The sequence below is a fragment of the Papaver somniferum genome, chromosome 4 (genome assembly GCF_003573695.1).
Source record: "Papaver somniferum cultivar HN1 chromosome 4, ASM357369v1, whole genome shotgun sequence".
In the NCBI taxonomy this organism is placed as follows: Eukaryota; Viridiplantae; Streptophyta; class Magnoliopsida; order Ranunculales; family Papaveraceae; genus Papaver; species Papaver somniferum.
Window position 1 is genome coordinate 124,165,970 of NC_039361.1, and position 22,504 is coordinate 124,188,473.

At 36.6% G+C, this 22,504-nt stretch overlaps 1 protein-coding gene across 2 annotated transcripts; it reads left to right on the plus strand.

Moving 5' to 3' along the window:
- The first annotated feature begins 2,398 nt into the window (after positions 1-2,398).
- Positions 2,399-22,371, plus strand: LOC113276498 (callose synthase 10-like). 2 transcript variants are annotated; one of them, XM_026526105.1, is made up of 52 exons: positions 2,399-2,571; positions 3,311-3,567; positions 4,748-4,845; positions 5,338-5,501; positions 5,825-5,948; positions 6,095-6,205; positions 6,577-6,702; positions 6,790-6,879; positions 7,468-7,565; positions 7,661-7,778; positions 8,132-8,260; positions 8,732-8,808; positions 8,897-8,975; positions 9,056-9,148; positions 9,245-9,347; positions 9,439-9,562; positions 9,675-9,861; positions 9,961-10,013; positions 10,609-10,669; positions 10,795-10,876; positions 11,120-11,169; positions 11,384-11,470; positions 11,674-11,759; positions 11,857-11,881; positions 12,604-12,701; positions 13,269-13,350; positions 13,463-13,623; positions 13,733-13,853; positions 14,287-14,384; positions 14,485-14,575; positions 14,664-14,824; positions 14,933-15,042; positions 15,212-15,346; positions 15,494-15,562; positions 15,654-15,825; positions 16,138-16,255; positions 16,661-16,780; positions 17,184-17,299; positions 17,382-17,465; positions 18,052-18,164; positions 18,870-18,922; positions 18,997-19,173; positions 19,290-19,337; positions 19,437-19,595; positions 19,940-20,053; positions 20,129-20,217; positions 20,317-20,475; positions 20,736-20,838; positions 21,156-21,275; positions 21,394-21,444; positions 21,577-21,759; positions 21,891-22,371. In XM_026526105.1, the coding sequence occupies exons 2-52, from the start codon at positions 3,348-3,350 to the stop codon at positions 22,125-22,127; spliced, it is 5,727 nt and encodes a 1,908-aa protein (XP_026381890.1). In that variant the 5' UTR covers positions 2,399-2,571; positions 3,311-3,347; the 3' UTR covers positions 22,128-22,371. The 2 variants fall into 2 exon arrangements, with proteins under 2 accessions (XP_026381890.1, XP_026381891.1); XM_026526106.1 differs by lacking the exon at positions 2,399-2,571 and having other exon boundaries at positions 3,130-3,567; positions 7,471-7,565.
- The last annotated feature ends 133 nt before the right edge of the window (positions 22,372-22,504 follow it).

Genomic DNA, 22,504 nt, shown 5'->3' on the forward strand with positions numbered 1-22,504 from the left:
TCTGCCACCTTATCTAGGAATGTACTCGGTAATAAATGCCGAATATTTGAAGTTGTTTGAACCACCATTACTTTATGGTGACGGCGACAACACTATGATCTTACCACGAGTAGAAGACTTATGGTTTGATAGAGAGGAAACACTCAAGGAAGACTGCATATTGGAGCGAAGAGTGACTAAAACACGACAAGGAGAGAAAGAAACTTTTCTAGTTGGATGTAAAGGTCAAGTTCCTAGCAAGGCCAAGTGGTTTAACAAAGAAAAAGTGACTCTCGAGTTCCCTAATCTTCATTTTTAACTCTCACAGGAGTTAAAGTTCTTAAAAGGGGGACCCATGATACAGGTGTATCCGCACTCCTTTAGGGAACTTAGTTAACCTCAAGATAAGTTGAGGGAAGAATCCTATTCTAGGCAGGAATCCTTGTTTAGGAAGAATTCCTAGTTAGGAAAAAGTTTTTTTTATGCAACACTCTTAGTTTAGGAAATAGATTCTTAATAGAAGACCTAGTCGGCTGAGTACGACAAAGTATATAAATAGAGAGGTTTGGTTGTTAACTAAACATAGATACTAGATACAAAAAATCTAGCAAACATTTTAAGGTTGATCCACTATTTAGAAGATTGTGAGCGTAACAAAGAGAGATTTGTAATCATTTTCTAGTTCATAATCTAGAGAAGATATTTTTCTTCACATTACTTTCTTGTGTCTCTGTTTTCTAAGTCTTTTCGTCTATTATTATTCTGAATTCCGCCTCTATAATAATAGCTTTTAAGGTAAAGAGATCAAAACGTATCAAGAGTGCATTGAAATATCTTATAGGGGACGGTTTTGGCGAATAACAGAGTTTGAGAATTTGTGGCCTAAACGAAAACAATGAGAGCAAAATTTTGATGGTAGGTTATGGTAGGTGAAGGCGAGTTCTCGAACTGGAAAATGTTCCACTTTTACCAGAAGCTTCATGACTAAGGGTCTCTCAATGTTTACCCATATCAATATTCTAGGTTCGCAGTCGAAATTCCCATTTTCAACTCTGCTCACTACCCCTATTCTACTTGCTATTAAACCTATGCTCTCTCCTCGTCTGTGCTCCTTTTTGGAGTTAGAGATACTAGCCCAAAGAGGTATTTCCTTTACAACTTCAGAAGAGATTTGCATTCCTGGGAAGGCTGATCTAGCAGATAAAACAGACTTATCTAGACACCTTTCAACCTTTTTATCTTCTGATTCTGGCTATTCTAGCCGCTGTAGCATGAACCTACCCTGTTTGGTTCCTCTAGTCTTGTTTATTTTCTGATTCTTGAGATTACTTCTTGAACTTATACACCCTAGTATTAGGTCTTGGTTTAGATACGAAACGTAAAACCATAATCCGAGTTTTCGTATTTAAGACCCTGCTTTAGTGACTTATCATCTAAAGACAGTTTCTTACCCTATTTAACATTGACAAGGTATTAATTGCAATCTGATTGAAACTCTGCATGTCTTATCTTAATTTTGGCTGTCGCTCTTTGATTGGTAGAGATATATTTAAAGTGAGTTTTCCTTTTCACTTTTTTAAGATTAGTTTTTTCGAGAGAAATTTGTTGTTGGAAGGTAGTAGACAACTTTTAAGATTTTTTTATATAAGTACGTATTTCAGCATGTTTTCTTTTTTCATTTCCTTTACCTTCTTTCTTTCTCCCCTTAAATGCTTAATTCCTTTCTTCTTCTCTTGTTCTTCTCCCGAGTCAGTATGAGTAGTTATGATCTCTACAAACATTTAAGTGGTCTCTCAGTAGCTCAGAGATATGCCAATTACACGAATGTCGGTATTCTACCAACTCCTCCCGTCTTAATGAGAGAATTTGGCATTAAAGAGAATAACATTCTTACTAGAGTTTTCTCCGCACAAATTTACAAAACTGAAGATATAAGAGGGGTTCTACGTCACTTTTGGGGTCTCAACATAGGTTTCCAAATCCGAAAAATAGATCCAAATATGTTCATTATCACTTTTAGAACATCGGATGACCTCAAATGGATAGCACTTAATGTACCTTGGTATTCTTTTTTGGAACATAAACAATGTTATTTACGCAACTTTATTAAGGGTCCGTTTGGCACAGCGTTATTAGAGGAGGGAGTGCAGTCAACTGTGTGGTCAAGGGCTGCATTTAATATTTAACATGTTTGGCAGGGTCCAACTGCATGACATAGCAACTACGAGGTAGTCCTTACTACCCCCAAACGACGTAGTCGAATACCCACCTCCAGAGGAGGGTATTGAATGTTGCCCTCAATTACACCTTCCAACTACATCTTTTGACTAATTTTGACCATTTATTATATTTTCAAAAATCATAATTTTCCATATTTTCTTTCCATCTCTCTCGCTCTTCCTCTGTTCTTTACTTTTTTTTTTCCTATGAGAGTTGATCTTCTTCCTATCGTATATTCTTCAATAGCTCGAGATCTATTTTTGAAGGCTCGAGATGTGATTATTATTTCCTTAGATATGTAAAAACGAAATCAAGGTAAACATATGGGGAAGAATCAACATAGATAAACCCCAACCAACAACACAATCAAGGGTAAGAATCATTAGAACAGATACAATCAAGGTTGAACAATTACCCACCTGATATATTCTTCTTCTCTATTCCTTTCTCTGTTCTTGCGATCTAATCTTTTCTTTGAACATCAGATCTGTTTTTTTAATCATAAATCAACTCTGTTTAGAATGATCTAATCTTTTCCTTGAATGATTTTAATTTGTTTCCAAAAAACAAATAAATCCTTCCGCCCCCTTGGAAAAAAAAACACATGCCCAGAATACTTCCAATAGGAAATTGCCTAAAACATAATTGAAAATGACAATAATGGAAGGATTACTCTTGGACTGGTAATAACGTGCCAAACACCACCAGTTTCAATGCGTGCTATTAGAATGCAGTGTAATAGGACTGCATGTAGTTCAATTACCTTGTAGTTGAAAAAAATTGTGTGCCAAACGGACCCTAATAGATTTTCAGTGTTTTGTGCTGCATATAAAAAATGAAGCAAAGACCAAACAGGCCCTGTGCTTTTTCTTTCCAAGGACGTTATCGTCATTTTGTTCACCACCACTTTTAGACTTGTAGCTGATTGTTGTTTCACTTTCCCCCCATCCAGAGTCTCATTCGTCATTTCCCGGAATCTCATTCTAGACGAAACACAAGAAAGAAATGTCGACTCCGCGTTCTATCTCTATCGACCTAGAAGTTTTCTTATTCACTGATCCAACCTTTTAGATCTGTTTCTCATTTTTTTTTTCCGGAACTCAAAAATTAGGGTTCCGGAACTTATCTTTCGTCAGGGTTTTGAAATTATGGCGAGAGCAGTTAGTAACTGGGAGAGATTAGTAAGAACAACACTGCAAAGAGAACAACTAAGGAGTAGTGGGCAAGGTCATGAAAGAAAATCTAGTGGTATTGCTGGTGCTGTACCAGCTTCACTTAAAGGTGGTGATGGTGGTGGGAATAATATTGATTTGATTTTACTAGCTGCTGATGAGATTCAAGCTGAAGATCCAAATATCTCTAGGATCAGTAAGTTCTTACTTCTGATGTTAATCTCTGTGTTTATCTGAATCTTGTGCTTGAAATCACAGATAATTTAAAAAATAGAAGAATTTAGGGTTACTTAGTGTGACAAACTAGTTAAACGAACTTAACTAGTCTAAATTAGTGTTTTGTTACTATTTGTATTCATTAGAAATCAGAAGTTAATTAGATGTAAGTAGGGTAAGTTTTTCGATCCATATTCACCTGTAATTCTTGTATTTATATATGGATGATGTGCTGGAAACTGAACAATTTAGGTTATCAATAATTTGTTTTTGTCCCAGGAATTTGGGATTTATAGTGTGAACAATTAGATGAATTTAACATTTTGAAATTAGTGCTTTCGTACTATATGTGGACGTAAGAAATAGTAAGGTTGCTCAGATGTTTGACTGTGCGGTGGGAAATTATGTTTTAATTTTCTTGTCACTAATGTTGAGCTTTCGTTATATATCTGTACTGTAACTGAGTTTTGCGTTAACTTAGATAATATATGTGAACATATTAGAAATGATGATTTTTTTTTCTTTGTTTTTGGATGAACATGAATGTGACTAGTGAAATTGTGTTTTGAGTTACGAAAAACATAGATGCCAATGACTTAGTAGGTGACATAGACTAGTTTTAGATGAAACATACACAGTTATGTCAGAACTCAAAAAGAGATCATAACTACAGAATTAGTGTCGATGAGTAGTTAGATTGGATCTATTTTGTGCTGTTTGATTATCCTACACTCTTGGATAATTAGTTATCTGAACAGAAATCTGGTAACACGAGGATTTGTTCTGTTGCTGTATTTACCTGCTTCTCATGCTTTCTTTGAAGAATTTATCAAATTGTCTGTGTTTTATATCTTATCTATTTTTTACTGTTATTAAGTAGTTTAATTCGATGAGACCTAGGAGGTGTCTAAAGATGTCAGTATTAGTTCTTTTCGTAATAACTAGAGTGCCTTTCTTGATTATTCACACTCACCAAGGTTTAAAATTAATGTTTTGCAAGGTAAACATGCATAAACCAGAAAAATTAATTTAGCAGCTCCCAAGATGTCTTAAACATGTCTTGAACTGGAGTCCCATTAGTGTTAGCTAGTATTTCTTTTCAAAGTTGAAGCTGGTGATATGCTATTATTCATTTATGGTGTATTTTTTGTAATGTTTAGTGTGCGAACAAGCATATTCAATGGCACAGGGTCTGGATCCCAACAGTGATGGCCGAGGTGTACTCCAGTTCAAGACTGGTTTAATGTCTGTCATTAAGGTATTACTGCAGTCAGTTCTACTACTACTTTGTCTTCTCTGACTTTATTCTTTTCTTTTATATCTTTCACCATTATTGTTAGTTGGCATGTACTCCCTCCATCCTTAAATAAGTGAGTCCTTTCCTAATTGCACAATTCTTAAGGAAACAAGGAAAAATGATGTTTTTAAAGTGTTTTTCCATATATACCCTTATGTTTAACAATCTAAGAAAATTTAGAAGCGACATATCTCCGAAACTAGAGAACAAAATTGGTAAATTTTATATCGTTGGAAAACATTTTGAAAGACATATGCAATGGGTATAAACAAGCATATCAAATTATATACATTCACTAAAGTATCACTTAATTCGGGACAATATAAAAAGGAAAATGATCACTATTTAGGGACGGAGGGAGTATAATTTTATGCAAGTTCAATCTGACTGTAGTCACTTCATTCTTTGTTTTGATCTCATGTTATATATTCAATGGTTGATGGTATTTTGCAGCAAAAACTTGCCAAGAGAGATGGGGCAAGAATTGATCGCAACCGTGATATTGAGCGCCTATGGGAATTTTACCAGCTCTATAAGAGGAGGCACAGGGTGGATGATATCCAGAGAGAAGAACAGAAATGGAGGGAATCTGGAACGTTTAGTGCCACACTGGGAGAGTATGTCTCTAGTTAACTGTTTTTTTTAGAAGTATCTGCTAATGCACAGGTAAAGTAAATGGCTATTTAAACCTCAGATGTACAACTGTATAGCGCTGAGAACTTCCTCAAAACCATCAGAAATAGGATTATAATCCAGAAAAAAAATCTACCTCTCTCTCTCTCTCTCTCTCTCAGCCGAGCTTGCCTGTCTCTGGTGGCTTCCTAACCTTTTACATAATATGGACGATGCAGAGTTTCTGAGTTGTGTGATTGGGTTGAGTTAAGGACCACCACCAAATTTGTGTTTCAATGAATGCAGCATTCTATTCTTCTTCTTGCAGGTTGGAGAGTAGATCACTGGAAATGAAACGGATATTCACCACCCTGAGAGCTTTAATTGTTGTTATGGAGGCACTGCGCAAAGATGCAGATCCTGATGGTGTGGGTAGAAGAATTACGGAAGAGGTCTGATACATGTACTTTTAAGACGATTTAAAATCACTGCATTCTGTTATTTCTCTTTCACAGGCTTCAATAACTGCCATTGTTGCCTGTACAGCTATACTGAATATTGACAAGTGAGAGCCAACCTTTTGTTCATTTTTGTTCAGTTGCGTAGAATCAAGAAATCAGATGGAACATTGACGGGAGAACTTATTCCGTATAATATAGTGCCCTTGGATGCACCATCCTTGACCAATGCTATTGGGATGTTCCCAGAAGTGAGTTTCGACTGTATATTTTGTTTAGATCTATTTTGATATAGGCTTCCCTAGTTGATATGCTCTGTAATTGTATAATTATGGACTGTATGTAAAAGTCTAAAACACTTGGTCAAGGTTGCATATTTAGCCGATTATGTCTCAGTGTCACTGTTGATCCTTTTCAATACTTAGCATAACTTATTTGGTTGCTAAAACTGATCAACATCAGTTGGAACAGGGAGTGGTCTTCCCTAACTTAGTTACTTACTTAACACACCTTATATGCCATACTGTCATAGAGCAATGGAGATTTTTGAATGATTTATCTTTATCTTTCAGCACAGGTGTTTATGTGATTATCTTGTATTTTTTGGGTTTGGCCATTCTAGGTTAAAGCTGCAATGTCTGCAATAAGATACTCTGAATTCTTTCCTAGGCTGCCTGCTGAATTTGAGGTTTCTGGGATGCGAAGTCTTGATATGTTTGATCTCTTGGAATATGTGTTCGGTTTCCAGGTATGTGTGTTACGGTGTACACTCTTTGCAGATATATATTTTTAGTGAATTGTTGATCTTTATTTTGGTCTCAAATTCGTTCTGCAGAAAGACAATATCAAGAACCAGCGCGAGAACGTAATTCTTTCTGTTGCAAATGCACAGACTCGTCTTGGCCTACCTGTTGACGCTGATCCAGTAAAATGCACCCAACTTTAACAACATTTAACATTCAAACTTGTGTTGCATTGTCTTGTAGTCTTTGTCGTTCAAAATGGAACACATAAGTTAGGTACTGCGTTGTGGGGGGTTGTGAGCATGGTAGGTAACCTGATCTAACATTTGCATAGTGAGAACCTCTGGAAATTCTTCTCCAAGACCTTCGCTAACTGGGTTTTACGTGATAACTTTCACCTTATCTTTCTACTCTTTGGGTTTTGCATTGTCTAGTAATCTTTTTTTTTTTTATCCGGGGCTTTCTGTATATGTAGACTATTCCACTAAACGAAATAGGAAGAAAATGTAAAAGGCTTGTATACTGCATCCTGGCTATCCATTTTATGGCTACATTTTTATTTGTTATCTCTATAAAAGCACTTGCCAAGATCTTCTTTTGTTTTGCTTTTGTAAGTTTAAGATTATGCTTTTGCACGACATGACCAGGATATGAATGATTCAACTAGTTTGAAGTAATTTGTAGCTTAATCATGGGATACAACTTGTACATATTGGCATAGGTACAGTGTTGCTAAAACTGATCAAGTGTTCTTTCTTACTCATTTATAGAAGATAGACGAGAAAGCTGTTACTGAGGTTTTCTTGAAAGTACTTGATAATTACATCAGATGGTGCAAATATCTGCACATACGCCTTGTTTGGAACAGGTAATTTCTAAAAGTTGGCAATTCTCATGTGTTTCCGGAACTAGTTTCTGTTTTCCATATGCTGCTATTGAAACTAACATATCTTACATTCACAGTTTAGAAGCGATAAACAAGGACAGGAAACTCTTTTTAGTTTCTTTATACTTCTGCATTTGGGGGGAGGCTGCAAATGTCCGCTTTCTTCCAGAATGTATTTGTTATATATTCCACCATGTGAGTATCTCTCTGAATGCTGATCCATCTATTACACCTATTTGTTCGGTAACTATTTTTGAGACTAGCACATCGGATTTTCTAAAATTACTGATAGAAAAAATTATGTTATATCTTATATGTGTGTTTTCCATCGTAAGTTGTCTTTTGCCTATTTTATTCCATCATTCTGCGTCGATGTAAAAAGAACCAACCTGATTATCTGAGATAGCACGTCTTATAAAGTTGGTGGCATAATTCTTAACTAGGATGCAGTTCCAAGCCTTTCAGTTCAGTTTATGACTTCATGATGTGCTTGAGTATTGAGGTATTACATGCATACCTCCTTAGACTGGAGTTTCTTTGGCATGCAGATGGCAAAAGAGCTGGATGCAATATTGGACCATGGCGAAGCACAACCAGCTGTTAGCTGTACTGGTGATAATGGTTCCGTGTCTTACCTTGAACAAGTCATTTGTCCCATTTATAAGACCATGTCTAAGGTTAGTGCATTGTTTTTCTGGTTTCATTTGTAATTGCAAGTACATACTGGTTCATTAAATCAATAGCAGATTTTAAGGGACAAACTTTTATCAAATGCACTTAATGCACCATGCTGATATATTTTGGTAAAAATGGCGTGCCTATGGACTACAAAAGTGCCATAATTCCCAGAGACACGAGCATGCATCGTGCTCTATCTATGAACAATCATGTTTATGCATGTAATGCTAGTGTGTTTATGTTGCTGTCCGTAGCATTTAGTGGGGTAGTTGAGTTGGAATTACCTGTCAGATGGTAAATTTTGTTTATAAAACAGGATATAATTAGCGGGCAAGTGTGAATAGAACTATTGACTTGTAAAGGACCGTAAATGTTTTTGAAAACATGTTATGTCTGTTTATAGCCTTTTACGTTTCTTGTCCTTTGTTCGTAGTTGCAATGGTTCTTCCATCTTATTTATTAATCTGCAGGAAACTGATATCCTTAATACTGGAAAAGCCGCACACTCAGACTGGAGGAACTATGATGACTTCAATGAGTATTTCTGGTTTGTCTTTTTTGACATTGCTGTTTATGCTTGTTCTATCATCCTTGGACATTCGTTGGTTGTGTAGTCATTCTTAATGTATTTGCAGGTCACCTACTTGCTTTGAGTTAAATTGGCCAATGAAGGAGGGCAGTTCATTTCTGTTCTCCCCTAAAGGGCGGAAAAGGGTAAGAGATACGCTCTTCTATATGATTTCCTGTCTTGTAATGGTTTCTTGGTGCTCATTTATTTTCGTATATTTTTACAGACAGCTAAAAGCAGTTTTGTGGAGCACCGGACATTTCTTCACCTGTATCGAAGTTTCCATCGACTTTGGATTTTCTTGGTCTTAATGTTTCAGGTTTGTGACATCTGGTTCATAATAAGTTTAAAAACTCCATATTATTAGCTTTCCATCGGTTAAGTAATGGATGTGTGCTTGTTTCCTTGATTACAGGGTTTGACAATTATAGCTTTCAATGACGGAAGAATTGACCTCGATACTTTCAAGCAAGTACTCAGTATTGGACCAACATTTGCTGTCATGTGCTTCATAGAGAGTAAGCTGTTTCCTTTTACAGCCTTTACTTTTATTATGGTACCTATCCTCAAAAGTAAAATAATTCTGAATTGGTGCTTGTTGATATGTAGGTGCTCTTGATGTCCTGCTTACATTTGGGGCATATACAACAGCGAGGGGAATGGCGATCTCGAGGCTTTTCATTCGCTTTTTTTGGTTTGGCAGCAGTTCAGCAGCTATAACATATATCTATCTGTGAGTCTCTTAATCTCGTTTCAATACCTCCTACTTCTACACCTTGTTCTAAAAACAGTGTTTCTGAAATGGTTTTTCGTGACTAATGTATGCCTTTACATATGAATTTTAGGATGGTTCTTCAGGAGAGGAATGACCAGAACTCAAATTCATTCTATTTCCGGATTTATATTCTTATTTTGGGTGTTTATGCTGGTTTGCGAGTATTTCTTGCATTGTTGCTTAAGTTTCCGGCTTGTCACAGTTTGTCAGAAATGACTGATCAGTCCTTCTTTCAATTCTTCAAGTGGATTTATGAGGTATTTTTATGCCTGATGGACCTTTTAGTCATAATTGTATATGGCTTATCAGCCAAGATCTGCTTGTCCTTGTTTATTGAGATTGTTGTTAATTTTCAGGAACGATATTTTGTGGGTCGTGGCCTGTTTGAGAGAATGAGTGATTATTTGAGGTAACTACTCTAAGCTTTCGGTGTCCATGATTCATTGGCTTTTTGTAGCTTACAGGTGTGGTATATGGCCATAATTTTTATCTATCGTATTACTCTTTTCAGTTTTCATAGATCTTGTAATGTGTTTGTTTCTGTGTTAGTTAACTTTTAGCTACTTTTAACTTTGTATAAAACAGTCAAAATTTTATTGTGATGCTTGTTTGCTCAGTTTTGTATTGGTCTGAAGGAATCTTGTAGAGCTATTAATATCTTCGAGACATAATCTTAAATAATATGTTACTTATTTATCTACTGCTGTTTATCTTTGAGATTTTTCGACTGCTTGAGAAAGGTAGATACATGTATTGTTACTTTTGGTGATGACTAAACATTTGGATACTTCCCCGATGCCATAGTGTCGTTAGCTGCGGCAACTAGTTGCCAAGTTTGGGTCGACCTCCTTTGACAATGCCTTAGTCGCCCTAATCTGATTGTAGCCTTGAGCCAATGCTGCCTGGTACAGCTATTAGCCTATTGCCTGGTTGTTTCTTGTATTAGGAGCATGTTCAAGTTCTGAAATCTCAAATCTTTAAAGATGCATTCTTGCAAAATGCAGATACGTGTGCTTCTGGTTGGTCATCTTTGCATGCAAATTTATATTTGCCTACTTTCTTCAGGTAAGGATTTTCTTTCACCGCTGATCAACTTTAGTGATGTTCGTATGTGCCATCATGAAAGTAACTTGTGCTAGACAATCAGGTATCTATTTTAAGTAGTATCTTATCAATATCTCATTCTGCAGATACAACCCCTAGTCAAGCCTACAAATGTGATCGTAGGCATGCGGAATTTAAAATACTCGTGGCATGATTTCGTCTCAAAGAGTAAGTCATTTAGTTTACATATTTAAGCAGACGATTATTGGCTGATTATTACTGTTTCATTTCGTATTTTCCTTGTCAATTATTTGTGTGAAACCACATGAAATTGGCATTACTTTACTCTTGCCTATGTTTCCTGGTTTCAGTTTACTTTTGATCCTTTATTTTATACTGATAAGTTGGCTTCTTATAAGAGTCCGAAAGATAATTATGCATTAGTAATATATTTGCTATATTATTTGACAGACAACAGTAATGCCCTGACGGTTCTCAGCGTATGGGCTCCTGTTGTGGCTGTGAGTTGAATCCTTACTCTGAAACTTCATTCTTTATGAGATGTTTTAGTACCTTATTTGTATAGAGGTGGTGTCTTGGATGGATCCAATTTCAGTCAAGAAGCATTATGGACAAGCATTTGTTCAATATAAAGAAAGCTCTAAACAGAATGTCATGACATTAAAGCTGTTGTTTATAGAAACTCACGATGAACTTTTTGTAAATATTCTGCAGATTTATATTATGGACATTCACATTTGGTACACTCTTTTATCTGCTCTTATTGGTGGTCTGATGGGTGCTCGTGCACGCTTAGGGGAGGTAAAACCTTTCTTTTTGAATTCTGAAATTGATCCATCTTGATCTGGATTGTCAGACAGAGTACCCAACCCCCATTTATGATTAACTATTAACCATAGCACCTTACTCAAAATGACCACATGAAATGGCCTCCACACACCTGGATATGTCAGCTTCATTTTTTGTTTCAAGACGTCTGGGAAACTCATATTTATTTTTGGCAGATACGGACAATTGAAATGCTGCACAAACGTTTTGAAAGTTTCCCATCAGCCTTCGTAAAGAATCTCGTGTCGTCACAGACAAAAAGGTATTTATGCTTCTATATATTTTTGGCTAATACTGATTCTATACTGCTGTCTTCTTTAAATCTTTTTAAACAGTACCTTTGATCTCTGATCTTGCAGGATGCCTATTGAGGGACAACCTCAGGTAATTCTTTGATCTTAATTTGTTGGGCTGTTCTGATATTTAGTCTTTTACACATATCTTCCTATACATTTTGGTTTCTAAATTTTCTATAGAGGATTTGCTCATGCCTCACTGAACCAAATCAGTAACTCCCTTAAGCTGCTAAGCTGTGTCTTTTTCTCTGATGCATGTTGACGTCTGAAACATCTAGTAAAAATAAGTCTGATTGTTAGCGGGGAAAGCAGCTTAATTAGATGATCCAATGCGCATTTGGGTGCTGATACATAAAACAAAGTATCTAATGTGAAGTATACAACTAAGATTTCTTAGAAAGATGTTTAGTTGAAGAACAATGTTTTCAGATGGTAATATGTTTAGTCTATGAAATGTGATTTTCAAACATGACGCTAGATGGGAAATTACTTAAAAGTGTTACTTTTCGTGGTCTATGATCTTCAAATAGTTCGCAAGACTTTCTATTTTACGTAGAATGCACCTTAGAAATCTCCTTTTCATTCCTATAGACTGTGTACCTGAGGATCCAAGAATGATATAATTAAGACTTTAACATCAGCTTTCTTTGTCAAAAAAATACATGATGTTTGTCTTACACTCCCCACTCCACCCCCCACCCTCTTATTTTGGGATTCTTTTAAATGAGCTGGGATTGTTGTTTCTTAAGAAGTTTCTGGCTTGGCATAGTGCACTTCTGTTTCAGGTGACTATTTATATGCTTAATTCAGGATACCGAGGAGATGAATAAGGCTTATGCATCTATATTCTCTCCTTTCTGGAATGAGATCATCAAAAGCTTGCGTGAAGAAGATTATATTAGTAACCGGTAACAGTTTGTATTAGCAAATAGTTTCTTTTTCAAATCAATAATGAGGAAGGATCCATGGACGATCTTATTTGGACACTATCTTACAAGATTTGCATCAATTTTCTTTAGAGTCAAAACAACAACGAATTTGAAGCCAATACTTTGCTGATACGTTTTTTTATAGAACTCGACAATCCTACAAAAAATGAGCACAATCCGAAACGTATAACACCACCATCTACCACTTTGAATCAACCGTTGAAATTAACAGTCGAAATTACAATTGGTAGATGGTGAGGTTTGGTATTTCGAAATGTGCTCATTTTTGGTAGGATTGTCGAGTTTCATAAGAAGAACGTATCCTCAAAATTTTAGCTTCAAATTCATTGTCGTTTGGACTCTAAAGAAAAATTGGTGCAAATCTTGTAAGATAGTGTCCAAATAAGATTGTCCATGGATCCTCCCTCATTAATAAATAGGAATCCAGAATGTGAATGGGGTCTGTTATTTTATTTTGAACTCATCTTCATCCTTACATATGAATATGATACCTATTGATGTCTCTCGGTTTGCCATGCTTATCAGGGAGATGGACTTGCTCTGCATTCCTAGCAATTCTGGAAGTCTTAGATTAATTCAGTGGCCCTTGTTTCTTCTAAGCAGTAAGGTGTGCTTTTTAAGATGCTACCTTAAATTACTTGGTATCTTTCGTTAATGGTGTGGTATAATTTCCTCCATTTTTCTGACCAGAAAATGTATTTCTTTTTTTGACTCTCCAGATCTTGCTAGCTATGGATTTAGCTTTGGATTGCAAGGACACACAAAAAGAGCTCTGGGCCAGAATATCTAGGGATGAGTATATGGCAGATGCTGTTCGGGAATGTTACTACAGCATCGAAAAGATTTTGCACTCCCTAGTAGACAGTGAAGGAAGACTTTGGTATAGAACTCTATTAACACTAGGATCAACTAGTTTGATTATCATGTACGGAGTACTATGTACTTACCCTTGGCAAATGCAATGCTTTATACCTGCTCATGTCATGCAGGGTTGAGAGGATTTTCCGTGAGATCAATGACAGCATATCAAATGGATCACTCCTTGTAACCTTAAATATTAAGAAGCTTTCCCTGGTGTTGTCAAGGTTTACTGCATTGACCGGGCTCCTGGTAATTAATGTTTTCCAAGTTCTGGTCCTGTGATGATTTATAGTAACGTGGACACATATGCTTAATCTGATGCTATTCAATAAACAATTGAAGTTATCCACCATGCTCTAAACTCAATATCTAGATTGGTGGACCATCTTGTTTCATTGTGACTATTATGGAGGTCTTCTTTTTTGTGAACATTCAGCTTAGATTGGTCAGTTGGTATTTCGAAGCATCTCAATAATATCAATCAAGATATTTATCTGGCTTTTAAGAGGATCTGACGTTTCAGCTCTGCTGTTTGATTTCATTTTCAGTTTTATCAAATTTTATAGTTTTTACTCACTGCATTACCTTATGTTATTCTTCTTTGACGGAAGTATTACCTTATGCTTTATCTGTCCACTTTGAAAACTTTATTGGGCTAAATAGAAAAATTATTTATGTGCAGACACGGGATCCGACTCCTGAACTTGCAAGAGGCGCAGCCAAAGCTGTGTATGATCTGTATGAGGTTGTTACACATGATCTGCTCTCATCTGATTTAAGGTATAAGCAGACATGTGATGTTAATGCCTGCAAAACGACAGTTACCCATAAATTCCAGAAATTTTCACCTGATCTTTTAATCAAGCAATGTCTTTTTCAGGGAGCAGCTTGATACGTGGAACATTCTAGCGAAAGCTAGAAATGAAGGCCGTTTATTTTCTAGAATACAATGGCCCAACAATCCAGAAATTGTGTGTGTTTCACTCTGTTGTTTCTTCTAGTTTATATTTTGATCTTATTGTACAGAAATTGAAGGTATATCCTGTTTTTTCTTCACAGAAGGAGCAGGTGAAACGGTTACACCTATTTCTCACTGTAAAGGATTCAGCAGCCAACGTTCCAAAAAATCTCGAGGCACGGAGAAGATTAGAATTTTTCACGAATTCATTATTCATGGACATGCCTGCGGCAAAGCCTGTTTCAGAAATGATTCCGTTTAGGTGCATATAATGGGACAAACTGAGAATTTTTAGTATTATGATGTGAAGCTTTTTGAAATGTTGTTTTAATTATTTATTTTTTTCCTTTTTTTTTTTTTTGCAAATTAGTGTGTTCACCCCATACTATAGTGAGACTGTGCTTTATAGCTCTTCTGAGTTACGGGCTGAAAATGAGGATGGGATTTCTACTCTTTTCTACCTTCAGAAGATATTTCCAGGTAATGTTTTTTCCGATATGCTAGCATATGTTTCAGATTCTTCTTGATCTCTTTCTCAATATTTATATTATATCGATGGTACTAGAAGTTTAGTAACCAAATAGTTAGGATTGAAATCATTGTTTCTTCTTTTATGTACTTGAATGATGACTTCAGTTTTACTTAATAGACGAGTGGGAAAACTTTTTGGAGCGAATTGGTCGGGGTGAATCAACGGGAGATGCTGAACTTCAGGCCAGCGCTAGTGATAACTTGGAGCTTCGGTTTTGGGTATCTTATCGTGGCCAGACTTTAGCTAGGACAGGTTAGTTGTACTTAATATTCAGATATACTGTTTCTGGAGACTTTGAATCACTACAAGTGGAAATTACTTGTGCTTTATATGTACTTACATTAAAAAGTATTCAGGACACATTCTTCTAATTGTTTTGGTCATTTCTGTGGATTGCAGTACGTGGTATGATGTACTATAGAAGGGCCCTAATGCTACAAAGCTATCTAGAAAGGAGAAGAATTGAAGGTAATGGCTTTGCAGTTGGTGACCTGTGTAGTTGAGGGAAAGGTTTTGAATGGATGATATTAATGCACAAAATTTGATCCTTTTGAAGCAGATATTGGTAATTCAAGTTCCCGGTTCCCTACAACCCAAGGATTTGAACTATCTCGTGAAGCTCGGGCCCAGGCAGATCTGAAATTTACATATGTGGTTTCGTGCCAAATATATGGGCAACAGAAACAGAAGAAATCTCCTGAGGCAGCTGATATCGCACTTCTACTACAGAGGTTTGTTCGAGTCATTTCTTTTTCGCTGACATTTCTCTTTTACTATATTTATTAAATGTTAGGGTCTATACAGATTAGTATCTTGTTCCCCTGCTATGAAGTTGTGGACATGTGCAACAACTAAATGACTACATTTTGTCTGTAAATCAAAGTAAAGTACTTAAGCTGGTTAGACATCCTTGCGTTGCAAGGAATCACGGGGGATATTGTGTGCTTAACTGTCCAGACTACTCGCCCTTTACCTGTAAGGTCCAAAAATAATTGGCATCATATTTATACTTTTCTATGTTTGTATTTTCTTTTTCTTAATAGGAATGAAGCCCTTCGAGTTGCTTTCATACACGTGGAAGAGAATTGTACAACTGGTGGAAATATCACGAAGGAATATTATTCAAAGCTGGTTAAAGCTGATCTAAATGGGAAGGATCAGGTGAGGTAGCAGCAGCTGTATCTGTATCTGAAATGATTATTGGCTTGTTCAACAATATTGTATCTTCACTGAGAAGTCTGAAGCCGTGTTATGTGTTTGATTGTGTTATTTGCATGTATTACTCATGGCTTACTTAGTGCATTCATACACCATTCACGACTTCCATGCTTACTGGTCTCTCTGGGTCAGTGCAAGAGGAGTCTGTTTTATTGCTGGTCCGGCAAACATAAAATAATTCCTTTCCATCTAAAAGTGTCTTTTAAGCATTCAAGTTAATAGTTTGAGGCTTAAGATCCATCTGTTCAATCAATCTTCATATTTGTCGCATTATGTTTTACATATTGTTTTTGTCGTATTTCTATTTCATTTCACAGGTTGTAAATTGAAAGTATCTCATTTATGCAGGAGATATATTCAATTAAGCTGCCTGGAGATCCGAAGCTTGGAGAAGGGAAACCTGAAAACCAAAACCATGCTATAATCTTCACTCGCGGAGAAGCTATTCAAACTATCGACATGAATCAGGTGACTATTGCATGATTTGAGTTTACTTTTGTATTACCTGCAAACATGTTACAAATTTACAGTTCCTGTCCACTTGTGAAGGTACCAAATGTAGACTCACATAATGACTTGGGTATGTTAAATAAGCAAAAAACATGTTTCTTTAGATTAAAGTTTATCAGGTCGATAACTTAGCCTAGTTATTAAGTAACCTTTTGAGAGTGACCTTGAGCTGAAGCTCTGGATTGAGGAGTTTTACGCTATGACAAAGCTTTTCGCTAGCTGCTTTTGCCACCTAATTTTTGTCCTAGTACTGTTATGTTCCATTGTCACCAACCCTTGTGGGTTTCTGTGCACCTCCCTTTGAAAATATGTGCAAATTTCTTTGTTCAACTCGTAGTAATTATTTAGTTGTGGAGTGTAGGATAACTACCTTGAGGAGGCTATGAAAATGAGGAATCTTCTCGAGGAATTCAAAGGAAATCATGGTCTTCGACCTCCAACTATTCTCGGGGTTAGAGAGCACGTATTTACTGGAAGGTTGGAATATATCCATGCACACATAATATCAGTTTCCTCTCAAATAAATCTCTTATACATTGCATTTATGGTGTCCCTGCAGTGTTTCTTCATTAGCCTGGTTTATGTCTAACCAAGAAACTAGCTTTGTCACCTTGGGTCAACGTGTTCTTGCATATCCTCTCAAGTAAGTGGTTACCAAGTATGGTTTTAAGCATTTTGACGTGGATATTATAGTAGATGCAGTCAAGTTCTCTTTACAATTTTGTTGGTCCGAAGGCTTTATTGTCTTAGAATCACTTTGACCTATGGTGAGAGTTTGAATATTCTTGAATTTCTAATTACCACTCAGAAAGTATGTTAACCGATGAACTTTGACCATTATATATTCTGACGGGTTGACATGTTACCAATTCACAGTAAGTTTTTTTACCCACAGTGGAGTAGACCGTGAATTTACATAGGCTTTGCTCTGAACTTTCTTTACCTCGTAGCCTCAAAAGGCCAGAGGGTATCTGTTCTTTTTCTTTTTGTTTTTTACCTCATAAGTGGTGAAAAATTATTTAAGTGACCCAGTCATCATACATTCATACTAAAGAAGTCAGATATTACTGTTATTAAATATTGAAGAGATTCCGAAGATTCGGAAGTAAATCAAGCCACGATAACACGGACGACTGAATTTTTAAATGTTGCAAGGAGTTTGGATATCTTTTTCTGGAAGTACAAAACTTCTTGACTGAAAGAACTGATAAAGCATTTCTTTCTTACAGGGTCCGCATGCATTATGGTCATCCTGATGTGTTTGATAGGATATTTCATATATCGCGAGGTGGAATTAGTAAAGCATCACGCGTTATCAATATCAGTGAGGATATTTTTGCAGGTATGCATGGACTACTTTTTCGCATTTCTGTCCTTTACAATGTACTTTTTTTCAGCTAAGGTGTCGCTTTCTGTCTTGACTCTCCAGTGTGACTATTAATTAGGATTTCTTTTATTAAGAATGAGACTCTTAAATAGGGTCTCACAATTGTTTGCTTGTCAATTTGGAGTGTTTGGATAACTCTCTTGGTTAACCTAGTGTCAGATTTTCCTCGATCCTATAATCTTAGTTTTTTTTTTTTGAAGCAGCTATCAGTATTATTCATTGCAATAAATGTGTAAACCTAGCGTCAGATTTGGCCAATGTTCGTACCTAATTAGAACCTTCATTCCATGTCGAAACGTCTCACTGATACCATCACTTTTCTTCATTCTGCATGTCGAGTTGTATCTAAATAATTAGGTGGACCGTGTAGATTCGTACTTTTGAACCTTTCCCTTCTTTATAGCCTCTTAAGGGTTCCAAATATTTCATTTTCCCTGGAGGTAAGAAGTTTTTTTTGGCCCATACCGCTATATATAGTATAGTCGGGATAAGTGATCAACTTACATAAAAACATTATGTCTTTCATCTCCGAGTGGTATATTTTCCTTATGCAAGTATCTTTATATGAAATATAGTTCATCGCATATATAAGTGTTCCCTACTTATTCACGAGTGGTTCCTAGTTGCAAATTGAGTTCTACTGATCACGTCTCATCGCAGGTTTTAATTCCACCCTACGGCAGGGTAATATCACACACCACGAATACATTCAGGTAAAGTTTCTCTTGCAATCTCATGTTTATTTCTTTAGGAAGATTCTTCAGCTCTAAGGGTGCTCATTTTACAGGTTGGGAAAGGAAGAGATGTTGGTCTGAATCAAATTGCCTTGTTTGAGGGTAAAGTGGCAGGTGGAAATGGTGAGCAGGTCTTAAGCAGAGACGTGTACCGGATAGGCCAACTGTTCGACTTCTTTAGAATGTTATCTTTCTATTTTACGACAGTGGGTTTCTATGTGTGCACCATGGTATGAACTGTTTTCATTTCCTATTATTGCTGTCCTCGTGCAGCTAGAGATATCATTTTATTTCGTGCTTAAAACCGTAGCATGTAGATATCTTAACAAGAAGTTGCTTTATACAGATGACTGTTCTTACTGTATATGTTTTCTTATACGGAAGGGCATACCTTGTAAGTCTTCAAACTTCGCTGCTATCTTTAGTTTGAAATGTTGAATTCCCTGTTTGCATCATAGTTTGTCTAATGTTATATTACATACAACTGTTTCAGGCTTTCTCCGGACTTGATAGTGGGATTTCACGTCAAGCAAAGATGTCAGGCAACATATCACTGACTGCTGCCTTAAATGCGCAATTTTTGGTCCAGATTGGAATTTTCACTGCAGTCCCAATGATAATGGGCTTTATACTTGAGTTGGGATTGCTGAAGGTATTCCTCATTTTTAGTAATCCGTCGTTCTGCCATAAGTTCTGTTGTGCAGGATGACTTAATACTCAATTAAGTCTAGTTTTGTTGCAGGGTAGTGTTTAGTTTCTTTTCTACCAATTATTTTCCCTGTTTACAATCAATTTTTCGGCTTCTCGAACAATTTCTACTACTGCAGTATGTCCTTCAAAGTGACACTTTTGCTCCCACTAGTCTCTTGCATAGTAGGTTTATTGGGTGATGTGGAATAATATAACACTGGTGACCAGTGACCTTAGTCTTCTGTAACTCTCTGTATGGTGTCTTTGTCTCCATAAGATATTGATACTGGTTTGACTGTTTGGCAGGCTATATTCAGTTTCATTACAATGCAACTCCAGTTGTGTTCAGTATTCTTCACATTCTCGCTTGGGACTAGAACTCATTATTTTGGTCGCACGATCCTTCACGGCGGTGCAAAAGTATGTTTATCTTTTTAGGGTACAATATTTTCTTTCTAACGGTACTGGTTTTCACATTCTAAATCTTTCAAACAGTACAAAGCAACTGGTAGGGGGTTTGTTGTCAAGCATATCAAGTTTGCGGAGAATTACAGGCTTTATTCAAGAAGTCATTTTGTCAAGGCGTAAGTTTATTTCGTGACCTAGCTTTCATTGTCGATTAAGATTTGTTCTATGCTGCTGTCACATTTCTTGCTCTGATCCCTGAGTTTCCTTGTTTTCAGGCTTGAAGTAGCACTACTCCTTATTGTTTTTATAGCTTATGGTTATTCAGACGGTGGTGCTATTTCCTATGTTCTAATAACAATTAGTAGTTGGTTCCTGGTTCTCTCATGGCTCTTCGCTCCTTATATCTTTAATCCCTCCGGATTCGAGTGGCAGAAGTAAGTTTTATGAGAATATATAATTTCTCTACTCATTCTCTTAACTTGATATTCTTGTGAGTTTTGACTTGACGAGAGAGGTCCACTTGGAGATGATTCCGGGGCTGCTTCCCTGTGAGAATCTAATCTTGTAGCATCCTCACAAATTATCAGTTTGTCGTTTGAAAATGCTTAACTGCTCGTGGCTGTTTGTTATCAACGTTTCATTCCCTACTAAATAATAACTGCTTCATGATAATTCTTCTTCATGTAACAAATAGAACTGTGGAGGACTTCGATGATTGGACTAGTTGGCTTCTGTATAAAGGTGGAGTTGGAGTGAAGGGAGAGAACAGCTGGGAATCTTGGTGGGAAGAAGAACAGGTTGATTAGCATATTAGAATTCATTTCATCAACTCTCCTTCTAATACTCATGCTGGTGCATAATTTTCCCTTATAATACATTGTCTACTGATGAAAGAAATCACTGTCTACTTCCACCACCACGAGGAAGCTGAACCAAAGTTTGAGTTTGTCACCGGTCAATAGTTTTCAAGTGACATTTCTCTGCATGTGTTTTATGTATTGAAAGATTATAATCTATAAATTTTCGACATATCTTTGATCTTAATCAAGTCCTTAGTTTGGGAGCTTCAGTTTACACGTTTCTTATGGTACTGAATTCACTGTTTTATCTGCAGAGTCATATTAAAACACTGAGAGGACGTATCTTGGAGACAATCTTGAGTTTGAGATTTTTTCTCTTCCAGTATGGCATTGTTTATAAACTTCATCTCACTGGAAAGGATACTTCAATTGCGGTATATTGTCGTTCCAACGTTTTTCCTTTGTATGGGTAGATAATTCCTACTGCATTGGCATTTTGTGCTCTTTATTTAGCTTTTATTGAGCTGACAACTTGTTTCAATATCCTTCCAGATCTATGGATTCTCATGGGTAGTACTGGTCGGAGTTGTCATTGTATTCAAGGTATGTGTCAACAATTCATTGTGCACAAGTTCTTGTTTATATTGGAACTTCTGCTTCACCATTTGTTTCACCCCTGAATTTTGCAAGTTTTTTTTTTAAATTTTCGGTCGTCTGTTCTTTGGTGATCTGCAGATATTCACCTTCAGTGCAAAAAAGTCTATCAACTTCCAGCTGTTGCTGCGATTCATACAGGGAATCACTGCCATTGGGCTTATTGCCGCACTCTCATTAGTTGTGTATTTCACCGACTTGTCAATAGCAGATTTATTTGCTAGTATCTTGGCATTTATTCCTACCGGTTGGGGCATTCTTTCTGTAAGTTGACTTCTGTTGGCTTTTCATCTATATTAATCTGTTGACCCACCTTATTTATGTTGGCATATCCATTTTTCATCTGGAGCGGTTTTAGACTGAAAGTTGACAATATTTTTGTTACTTTGACACAGCTTGGCATCACATGGAAATGGATCATCAAGTATCTGGGGTTGTGGGATTCAGTCCGTGAGTTTGCTCGACTATATGATGCTGGAATGGGACTGGTTATATTTACACCAGTTGTAGTTATGTCATGGTTCCCATTCATCTCCACCTTCCAGTCTCGGCTTCTCTTTAACCAAGCTTTTAGTCGTGGTCTTGAGATCTCAATCATTCTTGCTGGAAACAAGGCCAATGTTCAGGCCTAGTGCTTTGTGTCAATTCCAGAAATATTGCTGTATCATTCATGATTCTCTACGTTTCATGTATATATAAACATTCCCTCTTGTAACTTAGATAGGACTGGTAGCGTTTATGACATGTAAAGAGAGATTCCGAGGAAAGCCTGATAACTGTTTGCACGTTGAGCTAGGATTTTGTGCTCCCATCTAAAACAGATCTAACCACTTTACTTGGCCTCTGTAGACCTAACTTCATTTTGTTGCTGGTTAATTATCAGAGTAAAAAATGCAGTATCCTTCAAACGTATGAATACACATCAGGGTGTTTTAGTTAGGGATATAGTATACCCATCTGTCTAAACTTTAAAACACCTAGTCTGTGAAGGAACTGATGAAGAATGTGA

Bases quoted from the DNA above. Each gene is read 5' to 3' on its own strand.
- LOC113276498 (XM_026526105.1), top strand. From the start codon at position 3,348: ATGGCGAGAGCAGTTAGTAACTGGGAGAGATTAGTAAGAACAACACTG. The intron at 8,976-9,055 runs GTAAGAGATACG...ATATTTTTACAG, and splicing joins CCCCTAAAGGGCGGAAAAGG to ACAGCTAAAAGCAGTTTTGT. The intron at 19,596-19,939 runs GTATTCCTCATT...ACTGTTTGGCAG, and splicing joins TTGAGTTGGGATTGCTGAAG to GCTATATTCAGTTTCATTAC.